Consider the following 21199-nt stretch of genomic DNA (forward strand, 5'->3'; position numbering starts at 1 on the left):
TGAAGTGGACATGAAAGTGAATTACAATGGTTCAGCGGAGGCGAAACAGAAATAAGGAATATAGACAACTTTTTCTGAGTATTTTGTTATAGTGGGGAGAATAAAGGTGGTAGATGGACAGAAAAGCGATGGCAAGTCCAACGAGTATTTTTAATTTCCTTTTGAAAAAGGGAAATTTATTATGCTATTATTTAAACAATGACTAAAATGGTTCTGTTAAGCTTAAAACATACTATTTACAATTATTGTCATTCTTTAATTTGACTGTCCCCCAGCAGAGACTCGGTGTCATAGTGTCACTTCAAAACTTTTTAAGAGACTTGGTTAAGAGACTTGGTTGAGCTCTCTTAAATATGCAAGATGATGTTTTTCCACTTTCTAGAAAATTTTGGTGCTGGCTTTGTATACTATGTATCTTATTTTGAAACTAATAGTTATCTCCACATCAAGTCTCACAAATGGCTCCACTCAGGATATCACAAGAAATATATCTATTCTACTGAGAAGTAGCAAAAACAAGTTTTATGTACTGGTCAAAATCCTGAGAAACATGACGGTATACCAACTGAGAACCATTCACCTTGGCAAACATAGGAGCCAAGTGCACATCAAAAATACTGAACTACGCCAAAGTGTGTGTGTAAAGCAGTACGTCTCAATGCAGTGGCTCTTGAAAGTACTTAAATTATCTAGTGTATAGACACACAGCTTGTCTCTCCAGTGGCAAGTGGAACCATAACACACTATACAACTGTAACTTGTATAAACACTATGTGCATAATAGATTTCGGATATCAACATACATTTACCTATTTCTCTAAACACTGACTAGAAGCACAAAAACATTAAGTTTTAGAGGAAAATGAACATCTATAAATAATTATTAATAAATGAAGGCAAGCAAAAGAAAAGGCGACTGATTAGGAAAATAATGGTTTCTTTTTCTTTTGCAGTATTAGGATTTATAAAGGAATAGTTATTGACATTCCCTGCACTTGCATAATCTAAAGGTTTGAAATAACTTTCCATACTTGTAACTCTCCTCTACATCACAATCTGGGCCCCCTGACCATGTTCAAAACGAACAAACATTTCTGCTTTTTCCGAATGACAGCCTTGGTTTCAAACATAACATCAGACCACTGAATGCACACACACACACACACACACACACACACACGCACGCGCGCGCAAATAATCAGCCAGGCACTTGCCATGGTGGGAGTCACCAAAGTAACTTGTTTCAATCAGCATTATGAAACCATTCAAAGTAGATCGTGCTCAACAATATATTCTAATACCATGATTTTCAGTTAAGCTCCAGGTTATCATGTAACCTTTTATTTGGTATATTATGATTTTAAATTTTTGTTTCTAGATTTTTAGAAGCAACCTACCATGAATACAAACTTTTTCAGAAAGGAAAACTAAAGGGGCAAAATGTACTTTATGAAATTATTGTTCGTTTTCCTTCTTTCGGGGGAAAATATTTCATTATTTATTTATACATTTAGCCTGTTTGAAGTCAAGAATTACTTAGATTATTGTTTAATATACCTAACAAAGGTCTTCTATAATAACTTTTGGTAAATTATGTTAATTTTTCAAACCATTTTGCCAGGATTCTAGAAAGAATTATTCCTGTGTTCCTCCTTTATTTAATAGAGCCAGTCATGCTGTGCTCTGTTGCACATAAAAATAACTGAGAGGCACTCAAATTCATATAATTAACATTGGAAATGGCTAAAATATTAACTAAATCAATAAAAATCTCCCTCAACTGTTAACATAATCCTCCTCAAATTCAAGAAGTGGTTGTATATTTATTCTACAAAGATATCATGTGTTCTAAGGAACAGAAGGCTTAGGATTTCATCATTAGGGGCAAGAAAAACAAATATTTCAAAGAACTTTGCTATAGAGAAAATATTTTTTATGCAATGACAGTTGGTTTACATTTTAGAAAATACGAACACAAAGAAAGGAGATACACTATTGATAACACCCTATTTTATCTTTTCCTAATAATAGGGCCACCAATTCCTACTCCACCATTTTGATGTGGGCTTCTAAAATGCAATTCTTTACTTTCATTCAAATAAAAAACTTTTGTTTAAAAAGTCAAGAAAATGCTGAATATTCAGAAAATTAACCAAATAGTACCCACATTTTAAAAATAGCTAACTCATTAGTAATGGTTTGGAATGAGCAGAAGACGATATTACTTTTAAGTGGCTTCAATTTCTAGTTGCATATTTAAAGTATTAATTCAAGGAAGAAATGCAAAATTTCTTTAGCATTCTTATAACTTCCACAAACCAGAAGTTTATATACTTTAGATAATTTTTGGTAAGGCAACATTCATTTTAAGTTATAAGTACAAAGAAGCTTTCTGGGCACATGCCTTATTTTTGGCAAATAGATATTTTTGAATGTTGCTAATATTGTTGACTTTCTGCTGTTTCCTTTTGTTTTAGGATCCTCTTGAACCCCAAATTAGATAGTATAACTTACCGTATTCAAGAGTGTACTGTTTTTACTGATGTTAAAAAAAAAAGCACCTAATCCTAGTGTGCTAGTAGCAAACCTACTATGCAGCTGGTCTGACACCACTGTAAGCAAGTCATGCAAACTCACGGGAGCAGACACCACAGGCCAGTGTCCTGCTGACCTTCAAAGTAAGCCTGCAAAACGCCTACCCCCACACCACTTACCTACACCACCTGGTCACTCACCTACCAAATTTAGGCATGTCCCAACTAGGCAGATAGAAACAATTCCTATAAACTTAAGGACAACAGGGTCCAAGATACCTCGGGGCAATCCACTATGTTCCTTCTGTCCACCACTGTATTTCCAACTTTGCAGCCACCTCAAATTCCTGAGTATCCTCCTTCTCAGTAGACATCCATGGATTCTACTTCAGAAAATACAGAAGCCATCGGATTGGAACTATCTGACCCACATGCCAACCAAATCTACAAACCTCCTTCCATTTGTTCCCTATGGGTCTCCTGCCTTTGTCATAATGAAAAAAGGAGCTCTTCCTATTTATCCGAAACCAATCCCAGTACCTATGCTCTGCTGCCCTTCCCACCTTCTAGGAACCCGCATTTTCTCTCCTTACACTGGCTCCCTAGATTATCTCAAACCATTCCCATGGCTTTAAATGGCATCTGAATAGTTCACCTTCCCAATTTTTATCTCCAGCCCAACCTTCTGCTTAGAGCACCAGCTTATATGTCCTACTGTCTAACCCACATCTTCCCCTGGATAGCTCACAAGTGTCTCAAACTTAGTATTGTGAAACTTAACCCAATTTTTCCTATCCCTACTGTCACACAATAGCATTAACGCTCAAGCCGGAAACCTAAAAGTCAATGGCGTCTTCTCTTTCCTGTATTCCCCACATTTATCAGCAAACCCTTCAGCTCCCCTTCCAAAAATCTCCACTTCAGTCTCCAGTGACACCACCGTATTTCAAGCCACCATCATCTTTTCCACTAACTACAACAGCAGCCTCCTAACTGGTCTCTTTGATTCCATTCAGTACTTTCCACGCAACAGCCAACGTGATCTATTCAACATTTTTATGTCATTCCCCTGCTGAAAATCCTTCAACAGCTTCCAACTGCACTTAGAATAAAATCCAAATGCCTTATCATTGTCTACGAAGCCTCACACAATATAGCCCATCTACCCCTCCAATCCTGCGTACTCTTTCTCTGCTTCAGCCACACTTGCTGCCTCCTTATTCTAAGAACTATCTAATAAGTAAGGTCTATTCCTGCCCCAGTGGCTTTGAACAAGCTATTCTACTCGTTGAATGTCTTTCAAATTTTAGTTGCAATTCCATGTTCTCAGAGAAGCTTCCTTACGCACCCTCACTAAGATGAGCGCTCCAGTGTCTTATGTCCTTCATTATTCTATTGCAGTACACTGTGATGTCACTTATCAAAATTTGTATTCATTTTATTCATAGGAGGGGGCGATGTCTTTCTTCCCTACTAGATTATAAGCTCTGAGAAAACAAGGGCAATGTCTCCTTCAATCACCACTATATTTCTAGCCCAGTTACTGGTATGCAACACCTGTTAAATGAATGATTCCTCATATTGAAAATTTTCAAGATCCTCCATTGCTCTAAGAAAACATTAATCCCAACAGGGAAATTACTCTTTAACCATCAAAGAAAATGATGTAAAATTTATTAATTTAATTGTATGTTTAAAAATCCATTTTATCTTCTTCAGCTTCAGAATTAAAACATGCTTCTATACTAAGTAGAAATGCAGCAGATTCCCCTAGACACGGTAATCAAACAACTGCCTTCCTCTTCTTTCTCCATCTTCTGAAAAGGATAAATTCCTTTGCTCAAGGTAATCCCTATTGTGCAAAATGATTATGATCCACACATTCATTTGCAAGTCTTAGAAACCAGATTAACCACAGAGAAACATTACAAATAGGTTCCAAATAAGACTGTTAGCCAATCTAAAATAACCCAAAGTATATTACTAGCAATCTTAAACTATACCGATCATAAATAAGGCTTTCTGAGGAATGTATGGCCAATGCTTCAACTTGAGGTGTAAGAAGAACTACTAGCAGTGGCACCTGCAGAGTGTGGGCAGGAGAGGGGAGAAAGGGAATGTTGCTGGCAAACTGTGAGGACTTCCAGCCACATGAGGGCTCTTGGTTACTCCCCAGCCATCTTTCCAAAACGTCCAGGAATTAAGCTGCCTTCTTCCTCTCTCTCAGCTACAACTTGTTGTCTTAGGCCAAGGTTCCTTTCCTTCACTATGCTACTGACAATAGAAAAGTTTTAGCTTCTGCTTTCCTCTCCAATTTCTAACACAAACATACAAATATTCTAATGTTTCTAATGAGATATCCTTGCCAACAATGTGTAAAGACAGGGCCTACAAGTAAAATTAATGCTTAAATTGCTTTTTAAAATTAACTCTGCAATGTTATCTCTAACACTAAAATGTAAAGAACATTAAATAATAATTTCACTATTCAATCACAATATTTTCTCTTAAAAACTCCTTACTCTCACACATTTTGGTCTCTCTCCTCCCAAACTTCTTTTTTTGCAGAGTTGAGAAAGCAGAGGATCCTTCTCCCTTGCTTTTAGAATATGCCTTCTTGTTTTTGTCTTTTTAATCAGGAAAAGAGTAGGCAAAACAGATGAAGTGTGTTGCTCTTCATATACACAATCAATAAATGAATTAAACATTTTCCAGGTACCACTATATGTCAGACACTAAGTTAGGCCATAGGAATACCAAATTAGTAAGTAAGAATTCCCTTCTAGAGGTACTTACAGTCCAAGTGAGGGACACAGACAAGTGAAGTGAGCTAAAAAGATAAAAGAACAAAATGCTACAGCAGCAAACAACTTTATTTGTGAAATATTAATCAGGCTCTGAAGAAGAGGTGACATTTTACCTGGCTGTTAAGAGATCGGGGAGTTCCAAATGCCTACCCACTGTGCTGTATATAATATACTGAAACTAATATAAAATAATATTGAATGTCAACTATAATTTTATATATACAGAGGGCTCCAAAATAATGTACACACCTTTTAAGAAAACTGCATTAAAATTGTAATATTCAATATACACCGATAACAAAAGATGTGGCTACAAGTCACGTTTGACTTCTGCAATTACAAGAGGTGCTCAAAGTGGTTACCATCAGTGTCAAGACACTTCTGATTACAGCGAACCACTGCTTGAGCAACGTCGACCAAAGCGTCACTTGTATACATTTTTTTTGGCACCCTTGGTATATAGTGTCACGGGATACAAAGTACAGCACAGGGAATATAGCCAGTGATTTTGGAATAGCTATGTATGATGTCAGAGGGGTAATAGACTTGGGGGGAGTTATCACTTTGTGAGAGGTGTAAATGTCTAATCATTACGTTGTTTTGTACACCTGAACTAATAAAAAATAAAAAAGACGGGGGAGTTCCAACATGTGCTAAGAGTAACTGTCCTACAGAAAATGCAAGGTCTCAATCAGATTGTTTTATGAAGGTAATTATGATGGGCTTATGGAAAATGAATCAGAAAAAGAAGAGCCTGGCAGCAAGAAACATACTTCAATATTCTGGGAGTGGGACTTGACCTAAGGCAGAAGCTGAAGGAGCCAAGTATGAGAGACATATCTAAGTTAGAATCACAGATTTTAATGATACTGATTACAGATGAGAGAGGACAACTGGAGGGTGAAGAGGAAAACTAGCAAGTTACTAGCTTGAGAATTAAATGGATGATACTAATAGCACTAAGATTTGTTTATTTATTTATTTTATTAGTTTCAGGTGTACAAAATAATGTACTAGTTAGACATTTATACCCCTCACAGTGATAACCCCTCTCCCCCAATCTACTACCCCTCTGACATCACACACAGCTGTTACACTTCCACTGTCTCTATTCCTTATGCTGTACTCCACTTCTTGATACACACATATATATATAAAATTATAGTTGACATTCATTATTATTCAGCTTCAGCTTCAGGTGTACCACGATATAATCCTAAAATTTATATGGAACCATAAAAGACCCTGGATAGCCTTGGCAATCTTGAGAAATAAGAACAAAGTGGGAGGTATCACGATACCTGACATCAAATTACTGTAATCAAAACAGCATGGTACTGGCATAAAAACAAACACATAGACCAATGGAACAGAATAGAGAGTCCAGAAATAAATCCATGCCTATATGGTCATTTAATCTATGACAGCGGAAGCAAGAATTTACACTGAAGACAGTCTATTCAATAAATGGTGCTGGGAAACCTGGACAGACACATGCAAAAAAAATGAAGCTGAACCACCCGTTTACACCATATACAAGAACAAATTCAAAATGGACTAAAGACTTAAATGCCAGACCTAAAACCATAAAACTCCTAGAAGAAAATATAGAAGAAAGTTTGCAAATATCACCCTTCGTAATGTTTTTACTGATATATCCTCTTGGGCAAGGGAAGTAAGAGAAAAAATAAACGTGGGATTACGTCAAACTAAAAAGTTTTTTTTTTTTTAGAGCAAAGGAAACCATCAATAAAACAAAAAGATATCTACTGAATGGGAGAAGATAGTTGTCAATGATATATCTGATAAGGGGTAATATCCAAAATTTATAAAAAACTCATTCAACTCACTACCAAAAAAACCCACAAACAACCCAATTAAAAAATGGGCAGAGGACATTAAGATTTGTTTATTGAACATTTAATATATACCAGGAGCACTTAGCATATTCTCATTTAATTCTCACAAAAATGCTAAGCAGTATGTATTATTATAATCCCTGCTTTACAGATGAGAAAACCAAAGGACAGAGAGTTATATAACAGCCACAGGTCCTAAAGCTAGTATATACAAATGTTGGGAGTTGAATACAGATCAGTGTGACTTCAGAAATGGCATTCTTAAATAACAATCCATTAACCAAGGTAAAGGGAGTAGCAGGTTTGGACATTCTGAATTTGAGGACAAAGAACTAATGCTAAGACTCATTCATATTTCACAGTAAAATACTGATTATTTTCCTATACGTTTCCTACAGGAAATCAGTATTTAGGAGAAAGAAGATAGACTGGACATCAGGGAGGTAAAGCGATTGTTAAATAAAGTAGAAATATCAGGTCTTCTCAGCGACCAATGAACAATGAGAAGTGAGTAATATGTCACATGGGGATGTATTTCCTTTCTTCCCTTCCTTAACTAAGCACCTACCTTTCCTACCTCAGAGCTAAGTGACCTGTATTGGCTAAGAGGACTATTGTGGGGAGATTTCAAGCAATCCTGAAGGCTGAAGCAGAGTAAAATTCTAGCTAAGAGTTTCAACAAACTTTTAAGGCTTCATGACTGACTAAAGCAGATGGATTGATCAACCCTGCAAAGCATTGAGAAAATAAACTGATAAAAGTTGGCAAATTGATATTTCTTTGACATAGCTAACTGACTAAAAATTGAGGAATTCACTCATCAAAAACAAATGCATCTTTTGAAGTTACTTATAAACCCCAAGTAATAATGTCTACCAATTTCAATGTAATATTTGATACTACAAAATATACTACCTCAAAGTAGTTGAGAAACCTTACCAGATCACATAAACCATGCATGCAATTACAGATAGCACACAAATGGAAGGTATGCCAATTATTCATTTCCAGAGGGTGGGTAACTTTCTATCCAATCCTGAAGGCTTGCTACTTATTTGGTTCAACTTGGCTTAGTTCCTAGAAGACTGGACTCGGAGTCCATGCAATGTCAACATCTGACAAATTCTGAGAGTAACATCGGGGCTGAATTCATCAGTTAGTGTTTGACTCACAGAAGTGCTAACTGGATTTGTCTTTTAAAGGTAATCAAAAGCACTGGTATTCTATAGCTCAAAAAAGTACCTTAGTAAGAATGTTCTGTTGGCTTTGATATTTTAAATTTATTTCAAAAAGTACTAACAAATCCTAATACAGGACTAAAGTGTAGACTACTGGAAAAAAATTTCTTATAATCCAAGAGGCTTATTATTGCTTGTATCTTCTGTTACGCACTTACATGTACCTGATGAACTTCAAATTAGTAAAAATCTGATGTCTCTCTCTGTTCAAAATCTTTTATTGGCATCTCACATTATAACATCTCTTATTATAACACGATCTTTGAAACCTAGTTTACAAAACATTTTAAGTATGTGCTTATTTCTTAAGCCTGTCAAACCACTGGTTCCCCATCATTAGACTTTCAGTTCTACAAATAGCCACCCTCTCCTGCCCCACCTCTCATGCTGGGACTTTTCATCTTCTTCCAAATTCTTGTTCTTTCCACCCCAGACCTCCATGCTTAACATCCTCTGCCACTGGCTAATTCTTATTCCACCTTCAGTTTAAAAGTAATTTCCTCAAAAAATCCTTACCTATATACTAGGTCAAGTTCCTGGGTACATACTCCCATAACTACGGAGGGTGCCAAAAAAATGTATACACATTTTAAGAACGGTAAAAACTGTATTAAAATTACGCCGATGGTAACCACTTTGAGCACCTCTTGTAATTGCAGAAGTCAAATGTGACTTGTGTTCATCTTTTGTTATCGGCATATATTGAGTATTACAATTTTAATACAGTTTTTTTCTTTCTTAAAATGTGTATATATTTTTTGGCACGCTCTGTATTTCAATTATCATAACCATCATCACATTATAGAAATGAATTATGTAAAGACTGTCATTATCCCTAAAACTTCAAGTTCAGTGAGGCTAAGCAATGAGTTAATTTTGCTCACTTCTTGAAGTTTTTCCCATTTATAATATAGTGTCTAGCATTCAGTAGATTCTCATTTAAAATATTAAGTGGGTGAGTGAAAGTATAATAGAATATAATTTCCTCACTTAACTATATCTTTCTTCTCCATAATTTTATCTGCTACTTTTCTAAGCTGGTCTCCAATACCCCATAAACACTGCAATCCTCAACCTGAAATGCCTTTCTTCCTAACTTTTCACCCTGACCCTCCTTCAACTAAGAACAATCACTGATCATGCTTCTAAATCTCCATCATCTTCCTATACCACATATTTGGCACTTCACAACTAGACTGTCAACTCAAAGCAACCTTCTGTTTTTATTTTGTAGAAAACTGCTCACATTTTAAGTGGGGGCTATGTCCCATGATCTAATGTAATGCTTGGCTCTCCATAAATGTTTGCTTCTGCTACTACTGATGAAGTCAAGTTCATGTCCCTCTATCTTCCCCCCACATAAGTCTCATGCTATATATACCTTTATAAACTATCAAAAATAGAGTAATGAGCATATAGAAAAATCTTTTTCAGAGAATTCTTATGAATTTATTTGAGCCAAACGGACAACTGCCAAGAAGCAAAATCTCAACAGATTGAGAAAATGCTCCCTAGAATTATCTTTATACAGGAATGTTTACATGTATACATGTTACAATGTATACAGGAATGTTACAGGAATGTGAATGTCCCATCTCACTCTAGAGTCTCTCTTTCCTAGTTTAAGTTCTTTAAGGCATTTATTCCCCCAAACTCATAAGATATTTAATAGCGAGATATCCCAGAGGTGCATTACGACACTCAATAAAATAATAACAATTATTGTAACTAGTACTATGTGCCAAGAAATGGCACTATGTGCTTTACACATACATAGTCATTTAATCCTCACAACCACCCTGTGAAGTAAGCATGTTATTGTCCCTAATTTTACTTACAAGGAAACTAAGTCACAGCAATGTTAAATAACTTGGCACAACGTCACAAACCTTACAGATAGTGAAGCCAGTATTCAAACCCCAGCAATCAGGCTGTAGGGAACATGTTCAGAGATTTCGAAACTGCTGAACAAACTTTATATAAAATTTTGGTTAAATACTACACAAATGCAATGAAAAATTAACTAGATAAACCACCTCAATCCACAAATTAAATTCATGTTTTAGGTTTACACAGTATTTGAAGGATAACTGAGGGTAACATTTTATTGAATTGTAACTATAGTCCCTCTACTAATTGCCAGGGATTCTATTACTCCTTTGAAACACTTCATATGTAATAACTAACTTCATCCTTATAAAAACTGCTATGATAAAGGTCTGTCATTATCACGGTTTACAGGTGAGAAACCAGAGGCACAGGCAGGTCGGTCAGACAGCACGAGGCTGTACAGCGAGGTGAAGTCAGGACTGTGACACAGGTAGGCTTCCCCAGCCCCGTCTACGCTCTACAGCAAGAACATTCTATCACAGCGACAGAATTCATCAACTCCTTGCATAAAACATTTAAAATTGATACAGCAATGTGCCTTTTTTTCAAGTTATTTTTAATTTCAAAGGTTGTGAAATTCTCAAATGGGAACCAGGAATTACATTACCAGGAATTACATTAAGGCACATTAAGCTGGGAGGCACTTATCCAATAGACATCTTCATCTACAATCAATAACGCTGGCACTTTATTGGTGTTTTATTCATAACCCTATGTGTTCCATTAAGAAAAAGATACCAAAATCATCATTACGCTGATGCTTTGAAATTACAATTGATCTTTAAAATACCTGATGTATTGTTTTAGTTATAGCATAATATAAAAACAACATAGTTAAATATCTGAGAAAAGATTTACTGCAGATTCTAAGGCAGATGTCACCTCCTCTGGGCTAGAGGTTATCAGCTCCCAAACTCAAAACTGTGTAAGGGTCGCCCAAGGAAACACTGAAGAAGGTGGCCGGTCCTTCTACAAGTAGATAGTAAATGATCAAGTCTGAAAACTGAATCACGAAAGAACAGCAAATCCAAACGTATGCCTCACGTGTGAATCATTTACTGCTTTTCTTCTCTAATTTACCCTAATTCACTGAGAAGCAGAATTAATTGAAATTGAGGAAATACCAGAAGATAAAATTTTCAAAGCATTTTACCTCTTAACTCTAGGGAAGTCACTGTGAATAAACAGTATAATATTCTCAATGAAGAAAAGTAGACCAGGATTTGTATAATGGCCCTTTTATCCACAGTATTGTTTTATAAAGGTATGTTCTAGTTCAGAGAGTTATCATATTTCAAATAATAATTTTAAAGAACTCTAATATGTTACAAAGGGAAGGGAACTTAAATGAAGCTTTATTCTGTATTTCTGTATATTCTGTGTAGTCTGTATTTCTGTATTCTGTATATTCTGTATTTCTGTGTATATCTACACTGTACAGATAAAGAAACTGAGATTCTGAATATTAAAAACCCTGCCTAAACAAAATAATAAAGTAAAAACTCACACAGCTATTAAGTGGTATGGCCAGAATTGGAACCCAGACTTAATTTTTCTATAGCATTAATCTCTGAACTTTTTCTTTGATAATTCAAAGATGCTTCACTACAAATCCATTTTTATGACTGAAGTTCTAAAAGTCTAAGTTTTCTAGTAGACTGATGACAAGTCAGTTTTCATTGGACTATTATTTTATACCTCAGATTCTACTAAATTAAAATTGTAATCATTGTAATTGATATGATGTAATTATTTTCTCTCCTATGCATAATCATTACCACACCTTATATAGTCCTTTAATATATAAGTAAGCAAGCTATACAACCTATAGGACAAAATCTTTGCCACCTTGATTAAGCAGACTTCTTATACATGACAATTTTTTTTTTAAAAGCTCTATCTATAAAAGAAACTGATAAAATGGACTTCATCAAAATTAAGAACTCTGCTCTTTGAAAGATACTGTGTTAAGAAAATGAAAAGACAAGCTAGACTGGGAGGAAATATTGCAAAATACGTTATCTGATAAAGGACATGTATCTAGAATCTATAAAGAACTCAGTAAGAAAAACATAATTTTAAAAAAGGCAAAAGAAGATGTCTTAATGAAGATACTTCACTAAGATATACAGATGGCATATAAGCAAGTGAAAAACTCCCAACATCATTAATCATTAGGGAAATGTGAATTAAAATCATAATGAGATACCACTACATACTTACTAGACTGGCTAAAATTAAACGAAAATAAAAACAAAAACACCTGACAACACCAAGTACTGGGGGAGGACTCAGAGCAACTGGAATTCTCATACAATTTTTTTTTTGTGTGTGTAGTTCTCATACAGTGCTGATGGGCATACAAAATGATGTGGCCACTTTGGAAAAGTTTGGCAGTTTCTTATAAATTTAAGCATATACTTAGGATAAGGATACTTTCCAGCAACCCCATTCTAGGTAGTAATCCAAGAGAAATGAAAATACATGTTCATTAAGATGTTTATAACAGCCCTATTCATAATCTCCAAAAATTGGAAACAACACAAATGCCCTTCAATTAGTGAATGGATAAACTAAGATACACATCCACATAATGGACTACTACTCAGCAATAAAAGAACTGACACACACATGAATGAATCTAAAATGTATTATATGCTAAAAACTTTTTAAATAAAATGTATTATGTTAAGTGAAAGAAACCAGACTCAAAGCTACATATATTATGGTTCCATTTATAGAATATTCTAGAAAAGGCAAAGTATCAGTGGTTTTCCAAAGCTGGGTTGAAGGGATGGGCTGATTATAAAGTAACAAGGAAACTTTTTGGAGTGTTAGATAAGTTCTAAATCTTGATTATAGTAGTTTTACATTACTGTATGCATTGGTCAAAACTCAGCACATTATACTAAAAAGAATGAAATTTGCTATATGTAAATTATGCCTCAGTAAGCTTGACATTATGAAAAAAATTAACAAGAAAAAAATGCAATAATTATGCAAATAGTTTGTTAGGAATGGATTATAATGCATATGAATTTGTAACCACAAATACAAGGGTACTACATCTCAATTTAAAAAAATTGCTACATTTCAATTTAAAAAAAAATACTACATCTCAATTTAAAAAAAAATACTTTAGGGGTGGCTGGTTAGCTCACTTGGTTAGAGCGTGGTGCTGATAACACCAAGGTTGAGGGTTTAATCCCCGCATGGGCCACTGTGAGCTGTGCCCACCTTAAAAAAAAATACTTTAAAACATTCTTTTACAGTATCTGTTTACCTCACACTGTGCAGACATATACCATTTTGTAACATACCATAGCACTGGCTTTATACCTTTGATTTCAGTAAAGTAATTATTAAAATAATAATACTGCACACCCTTTGTTTTTTTCTGAAACAATTTTCATTAGTTTCTAAATGTGCCCAATGTTTTCATATGCCAAGAAACAATATTACATCATATTTGTTATAACGGAATAAAAAAACATCGTTCTTATATAAAATGTATTAAGTAAAGAATTAATTTACTACTGAGTCCTTCATGGTTATACATTTTTCAAATCTCCAAAATACCATCATCCACTTACTGGTCCATTCCATTTCAGAAATCTCATGAAAACAGTAGTTAAATAGCTCTTTACTACATTACAGAGGCAGGTGTGTGTTTGGAAGTGAGAGGAAGGGTGGAATGATAGCTATTTTTCATGTTTAGGGGGTGAGAATACAAAGCATTCCCAAACTAATCTCCTTTTGAGTACAATTCACCACCATTAACGCTGGAAACTATTAACATTAAATAGTCTAGATTACATTTTAACTCCCTTTCCTTTTTTTTCAGTTCAGTATACTCAATCACTTTCAATGCTGAGAAAACAGCCACTCTCATTTATTTGTATGGCACTAATAATTTATATAATGAACTTCCACATGTATTATCTTTTTAAATTCTCACCAAAACCTGTGAAAACATTTGTTTTTTTCTAAATTTCCATTTTACAAATGTCAAAACCCAATCAGAAGGTTGGATTAGCTGTCCAAAGAGCACACCAATAACCTGCAGGGCTAGAATGTTGTTTCTTACTATTCTATGTAATCCATTAGCATCGACTGCAGTCTGAAGACAGCCAACATGGGAAATCTATACCCCAAAATATTATTAACAACTTATCTAATAGTAAGTTAAGAAAACAACTGAACTTCAAAGATACACTATATGAAAAACTACCTATAAAAATATTCTGAAGTCAAATTTGCACTGATAAAGAATCTTATTTAAAAAAAGGTAAAACAATGTCTTGAAAACAAAAGCCAAGGAACTGTTCTATAGGGTGATTATGAAGTCTAGAAACCGGTACTATTTATTACTTTACATGTATCTTAATGTAATTTTAATAAACCATTTATTATATATTTTCCTGTGGTTCCAAACTCGGTAGCCATTCTATATATTAAAGAAGACTAAGAGGCCACCTAAACATGGAATGAGACCCTAAATGGAAAAAACAAAGGCCATTACTAGAACTGGCAAACTTAAATATTGATGCATAGTAGACAATTGTATTGAATTAATGTTAAATTTACTGAATTTTGATAACTATACTGTAATATGTAAAGAGAAAGTCCTTATTCTTAGGTGATACATATTTTAAATACCTAGGTCTGAAGGCCTGTGAAGTCTGTAACTTAATGGTTCAAAGAGACAAAGAGAGAGAGAGCGAGAGACAGAAAGAGAGAGAGAGAGAGAGAGAGAGAGAGAGAGAGAGAATGTGCGTGTGTACACACAGAGAAATCAAATTGTAAAGTAGTAACTGGTGATCTACATAAAAAAATTACACGATGTTGTTACTATTCTTGAACTTAGAAGTTTGAAGTTTCAAAAAAATTTAGGTTGGTGCAAAAGTAATTGCAGTTTAAAAGGTTAAAAACTGCAAAAACTGCAGTTACTTTTGCACCAATCTAATAGTTAAAAGGTAAAACTTTAAATTCTCTTTCAATTTTCTTCAATAGCTGTTAAGATATTTCCAACAAGATCTTCTGTAAGAAACTGAATAAACAGATATATTCTTTTTAGTGCCTCTATAAATAACTACTCTAGTTGTAATCAAATAGTATCTGCTAATTTTTTAAAAATAAAGACACAGCGGCAAACACATGATATACAGCTCCTTCATTAGGTGCTATGAGAATTTTAGTAAAATTTACGTATTGTCCTTTATTTTTAAGGAGCTTAAAATTTACTATGAAACATAAAATTCAATGTCCAATTGCTATGACCATTAACAGTATTCTTAACACTGAGCAAACTTGCTATCAAATAGTACGTATTTAACTAAAATTCAATTCACTGTAATTGTATGATTTCACCATTCAATGTTTCTCTCACCCCACTCCAAGTTTTTAAAAAATTTCTTAACATCTTCATATATTTTCACTATGAATGCAGTGAGGCTGCATCATGTAATCATTTTATTTCCATGAATACAACTATACGCCCTCAGTGGAAAAAACTGAAGATTGCAATAGCATAGAGACCATTTCACTACATAATCATCCTTCCTCAAGGGCACGAAGCACAAGTACGAGAAGGGAGCTGTCCAGTTACCTATGCCTCTCTCCCTATGTGCATCTTGCCAAGCTCTAATCCTAGAATTTAACGTATTTTTGTGTAACAAAGCCCCTTAATGCAAGCCAATTTCTTCATCTGGTGCTCAACTAAAGAAATTTATTTTTGCAGTTTCTGAAGGAAAAACTAGCTATTTTGCACTTCTGTGAGATGGAATGTGTATACTATACTTCATGATCACTTTAAGGGATTTTTAAGGGTAATTTTAACTAAAATCTTTGTTTTGGTTATGTGTGCTAACTCACAAGCTAACTCTATTCTAACATGCTACTCCAACATGAATATACTCTATTTCATTATTATGTCAAGAACATAACACACTTTAAAGCAAGGACAACTTCTTTCTAAAGGCTACATTTAGAAACGTATTCCTCAAATTTTCTAAGTCAATTCCATACATTTCTTTTTAGTTATTCCTGAGTCCTCCAACTTACATGTTTTTCCTCTGGATTATTATTTAACCTGATCTAAGCCAACTTCTACATTCTTCCTACTCATAATCACAGCTAGAAGAAACTTAGAAATAATATACTCTATTCTTCCCTCCAAGCTCAGAGTTGGCAGGAGAGTTCCATTCAGTGAGTTTCCATGTTACAATAAATTCCCCACTCTTCAACAAAAACGAATTTTATAAAAAGGTAAAAATTTAATTGTACACAGTTTAAAAAAAAATTTTTACAAAGTGATACTAAAATGCAGTGAAACAAAGCTATTTAGAATCCTCAACCCTGACTAAGCTCTAAATCCTATGGAGAACAGTTTTAGTATTTCTCAGTCATCTCCAGAGGTCATCAGGGAATCCCACAAAACCCGGCCCCTTCTTTACAAATTTTGTGATACAACTACTTTACAATTCTGTCTTCTCATATCTTATTTTAATAATCCTTATCCCTGATGTTTTATATTTTAACCCTTTCCTTTAAAATAAAAAACACTAAACAGGCTTCAAAATAATCTAACAGAAAGTGCGATAAGTTTTAAAAATTCTATTTAATGCTTTTAATCTGTATTTCTAAAAAATAAAAAGGTGGAAATAATTTTTCATTTTCAGAATGAGGTATAATCATTGAGGGAATCAATGTTGAGATTATTTGTCTAGTATCAGCCTAGTCTAAGTCACAAATGCAAAAAGTTTGTCACATTATGATATAATTCCCTAAAGCTCACTTCTTCATGGTGTACACTGTTTCCTTTTTAAAAGATTAGTGTAGAATGACAAATGTGTTTTATACTAAAATTTAAAAGGGACCTTTCAGATCTTTGAATTAAAGTCATACCTAAAAACCATGGTTTAACGACCTTAACTAAAGTACAAAAGTTCTTTATAAAATTCTAACTAAATATAAAGATGTTGCTGACACATACTGAGGAAACATTACCTACTTTTATAGCTTGCTTAATTAAACTACCTAAGTCTGGGATGAACACTGTACCTTCAGAATAAGGCTGATCCTAAAGGGCCAATCCATAGAGTTTGTGTCAACCATTTTTTGATCATAGGCTTCTTTGAGAATCTGATGAAAGCTAAGAAGCCTCTTCCCAGAAAGTTCCACATGTGCACATACACACAAAATTTTAATACAGTGTTAAGGGGAGGAGTCACCATAGAATATTAATCCCAGGAAAACAACTGCTATCACTGACTCTATGGGAAGACAGCCTTAAAACATGCTATTGGTATTTGTACACACTCTGATGAGGACAAGAAGGGTATCTATCATACAGGCATTTGGAGTTTGAAGTTGTAGGTGAATACTGTGCTACCGTCTGTTCTGAGGTACCCTAACTGTTACAAGCTACAGCAGCCTGGTTCTGCTACTAATTGTCCATCCCTGCTCTGCAATCCTGTGACATGAGACCCTGTAACTTCTCATCCCTACCATGATCTCCACCTCTTATCATCTAGACTCTGCAAGTTGCTTTGATGTACTTTAGCTACTGTTGACAAGTAGCCATTTAGTCTGCCCTTTAACACCTTCAGTGACCCAACTGAGACTTCAGAAAGCAGGTCAGTCCAGTTTTAGGAAACTGAAGAATTATAAAGTTCTTTTCTAATTTGACTACCCTGATCTGTAAGTTTTAAATGGTACCCTACCGAATTGCTAATAGAGGAGAACACTACTTGCCAATAGGTAACAAAATAGCTTACCATTCAAAGTATCTATTCCTAAAACCAGGAGCAAACAGTCAGTTAGCTATCCTTTTATCAAAAAGGAAAGTCATAATTATGTTGAAAAGCACTTTCAATTTGGAAGTCAAAATATAAGAGGAGCAGTACTGGCTCACTTCAAGAAAAGCAAGATTTCCATGTACACAGCATTTCCTACCATAGTGGGCTTTTTTTCACCACATAAAAAATTTTTAAATGCTTGAACATTAAAAGATGAAAATTACAGTCATTTAAAATTAACATCAGTTCTCTCTTCAAATACTTTATTCTCTATTTTTCTATTTATGCCTGTGAGTCTGTAATAAACAGTTCTAATCAATGCAATACAAACACAGAAGTCATTATTTATTCATTAAAGGCTGGCTTTCAAGAACTACAAGTGTCTCAGTCACCTTCAACAGCTCCTTTTTCACAATATCTCTTGTTGAAATCAGTGTTATTAGTAAGGTCCATTTATCATATATAAAGCAATCTCTGATATAAATGCTTGTTTCCTTTGAAAGCAAAGGAAATAAAAACAATTATATTTGATATTTTCTTCCTTAACTAATTCACACTAGTGCTGGACAAAAAAGGTTCACAAATTTTTTGCAAACAGTGATTGATTTATTCAAATCAGATAAGAAAAATGTAACCACCAGTTAATTGGAAAAACAATACGCAAAATCTCATTTTCAAAGGGCTACCCAGGGGGCTCTTTTTCCTGGGCTATGTCTCAGAGAGCCAAACAATGCACAGTCCTGAGGAGGAGGCTACCTTGTAAGGCGCTTCTTTTTGGCCCTTCAATAATTAAACTTCCTGCAGGGATACAAAGAAGGTCCACTTTAAAGAGTTCTGCCTTATTTTGCAAATTACACAGGGGCACTATTTCAGTAAGTTTATATGGTAGGTATACAACAATCCCTTGTTAAGAAATACATGTCCTGATAAATACCACTTTCCTACTTTTCTAGAGTGGCTTGAAGAAAGAACGCTGTGTTTAAAACAAACAAACAAAAAAGCCTAAAAAAGACAATGCCAGACCTATCACTTTATCAGAACTGCATTACATACAAAAGGCACTTTAAAGCTCAGGAAGACAGGCCTCCCAGCATCTTTCTTGTGATAAAATCATCTATTGAAACATTTCAATAGATTCTTCCAATTGAAAATCCATCACAAATAAAATATGTAGTGAGAAATTTGCCTACCCTGCATATTGCTGGATACCCTATCATTTAAAACTAAGCCAGTTTAAAATCAATCCAGTATATATTTGTACCCAAGTAAATACTGTCAATCTCTAATTGGTTTCACAATGTCTGCTTTTTAACACAAAATTTTTTCACTACCTTGTTGTTAAAATAAAATCAAACGCCCCAAATAGCTTACTTAAAGCACCGACTACAGATAGTCAAACACGGGGGCCCCACCCCTTGTAAGAGTGGAGGACTGGAACATTATTGTGATACCGTCCATCACACAGTAATATCGCTACAGAATCTTCACATTGGCGCCAGAAGTTGCATTTTTCCGGTACAGTTTATTCTTAGTTTGCATCATCCTCAATACCAAACGTCACCAACATTCAGGTACACTTAAGAGTAAGTAATTGATAACCACAAGCCCTGTAATCCCCCTCTCAACATCCATTTGCGCGCTTTCCTCATTTCTTTTAATACGAAGTCGCAAAATGTAAAGAATTAAGGACTTTTCCCGGTAACTGCGCAATTCATTAACTGGGGAGCTGGAATCACTACATTATAAAAATTTCAAGCATAGCAAAACAAGATGCAAAGGGGGAAAGGTCTACTTGCTTAAATACTGGAAGATCTTATGTATATTTTTAAAGTATTTGTGGGTGCCAACCAAGATTTCCAAAAGTCACCCCTCCCCCCGCCCACAGTCTTCCCCCTCCCCCAGTCTGGGAGAGTTGGTTACTTTGACGCTGCTGGGATGCTACTCACCGAGTTTTTCCACCAACTTGAGCATCACCCCTCCAATGTGTACCTCCCCGGTCACTCTTAGGGTGACATCGCGGTTCAGGTCCGTCACATGAACGCTTAGTTCCCACGTCCCATCCGCATAGCAGCCATCTGGCATCCTTATCCCGTCCAGAGCCATGGCTCCTTCCTGCGAGCACGGAGGAAATGGCTCTGGTAAGCGTCACTCCCCCAAAGGCAGGCAGATCCCACCGAATTCGCGGAGTCGGCCGCGGGGTGCGAGACCGTGGGGGACCCGAAGGTTTCCGCACGAACCCGGAGAGCAGCGGCGGTGGGGCAGGGCTGCGGGCAGGACTGCGCCCCGCGCCCCTTCCCGGCGGCGGCCCTCGGCTGCCCCTGCGCCCGCGCGGCTCCCGCCTAGCGGCCTGCGCCTAGCGGACCGTGGCGGGCTTCACCTGCCGGCCTGCGAGCCGCACCCCGACCCGCGGAGACGCCGCCCGCGGGCTCCGCATTCCTCCTTCCCGCCCGCGCTCCCCCTCGGGTCCCAGCCCGGGTCCCAGCCCCTCACCGCGCCTTCCTCGCGCCTCCGACTTGGGGCTCGCGCGGCAACGGGCGCGAGGGCGAGGGCTCGCGGGGCAGCGGCGATCGGTCGTCGCCCTCCTCAGCGGGCGAAGCGCAGCCTCCCGGCCCAAGCGACTAATGGAGTCCCGTCGTCGAGGCCCCTTGCCTCTCAGCCGGTGCTCCACCCCTCTCTCCCCGCCCCCTCAGAGCCAGACCCGCTGGAGCTGGGCGCGCCTGCTCCCTGCTCCTCCGCCCGGACGAGCCGCCGCGAGCGGGTCCGGCCGCCTCGCCCCCTCCCCCCGCCGTCCGCCGCCGCGCTCCGCGCTCCGCGCTCCGGGCAGGGGGCCGCGCGGACTCCGGGGCCGGGCGCGGGGGCGGGCGCTGCGCGGGGGAGGCGGGGGGCGCCCGCGGCCGCAGCAATCTCAGCCCCGCGGAGCCGCTGCCCTTTTATGGAAATGAAGGACCCGGCGTAGGGATTGAATCCAACATCCGGGCTCTCCGCGGCGGGACCTGAGGCGGGGGAGCGAGGGGATCGCGGGTGGGCGGCGGGGCGCTCCCTTCCGCGCCGCGGCTCTGGCTTGCGGGGACC

General features: G+C 36.9%; 1 protein-coding gene across 5 annotated transcripts in view; it reads right to left on the reverse strand.

Moving 5' to 3' along the window:
* The window catches only part of FERMT2 (FERM domain containing kindlin 2), a 72937-nt gene extending 52006 nt beyond the window's left edge, over positions 1-20931 (reverse strand). For 3 of the 5 annotated variants that reach the window (XM_081050115.1, XM_081050113.1, XM_081050112.1), the window contains exons 1-2: positions 20618-20918; positions 20074-20239 (exon numbers count right to left, since the gene is read on the reverse strand). In XM_081050115.1, the coding sequence (XP_080906241.1) occupies positions 20074-20230 (157 nt within the window). In that variant the 5' untranslated portion in view covers positions 20231-20239; positions 20618-20918. Of the gene's footprint in view, positions 1-20073; positions 20240-20617 lie in introns of all 5 variants that reach the window. The other 2 variants (XM_081050111.1, XM_081050114.1) reach the window with 2 other exon arrangements.
* Between the last annotated feature and the right edge of the window lie 268 nt (positions 20932-21199).

This window comes from Rhinolophus hipposideros, assembly GCF_964194185.1.
Source record: "Rhinolophus hipposideros genome assembly, chromosome: 5".
NCBI classification, from domain to species: domain Eukaryota; kingdom Metazoa; phylum Chordata; class Mammalia; order Chiroptera; family Rhinolophidae; genus Rhinolophus; species Rhinolophus hipposideros.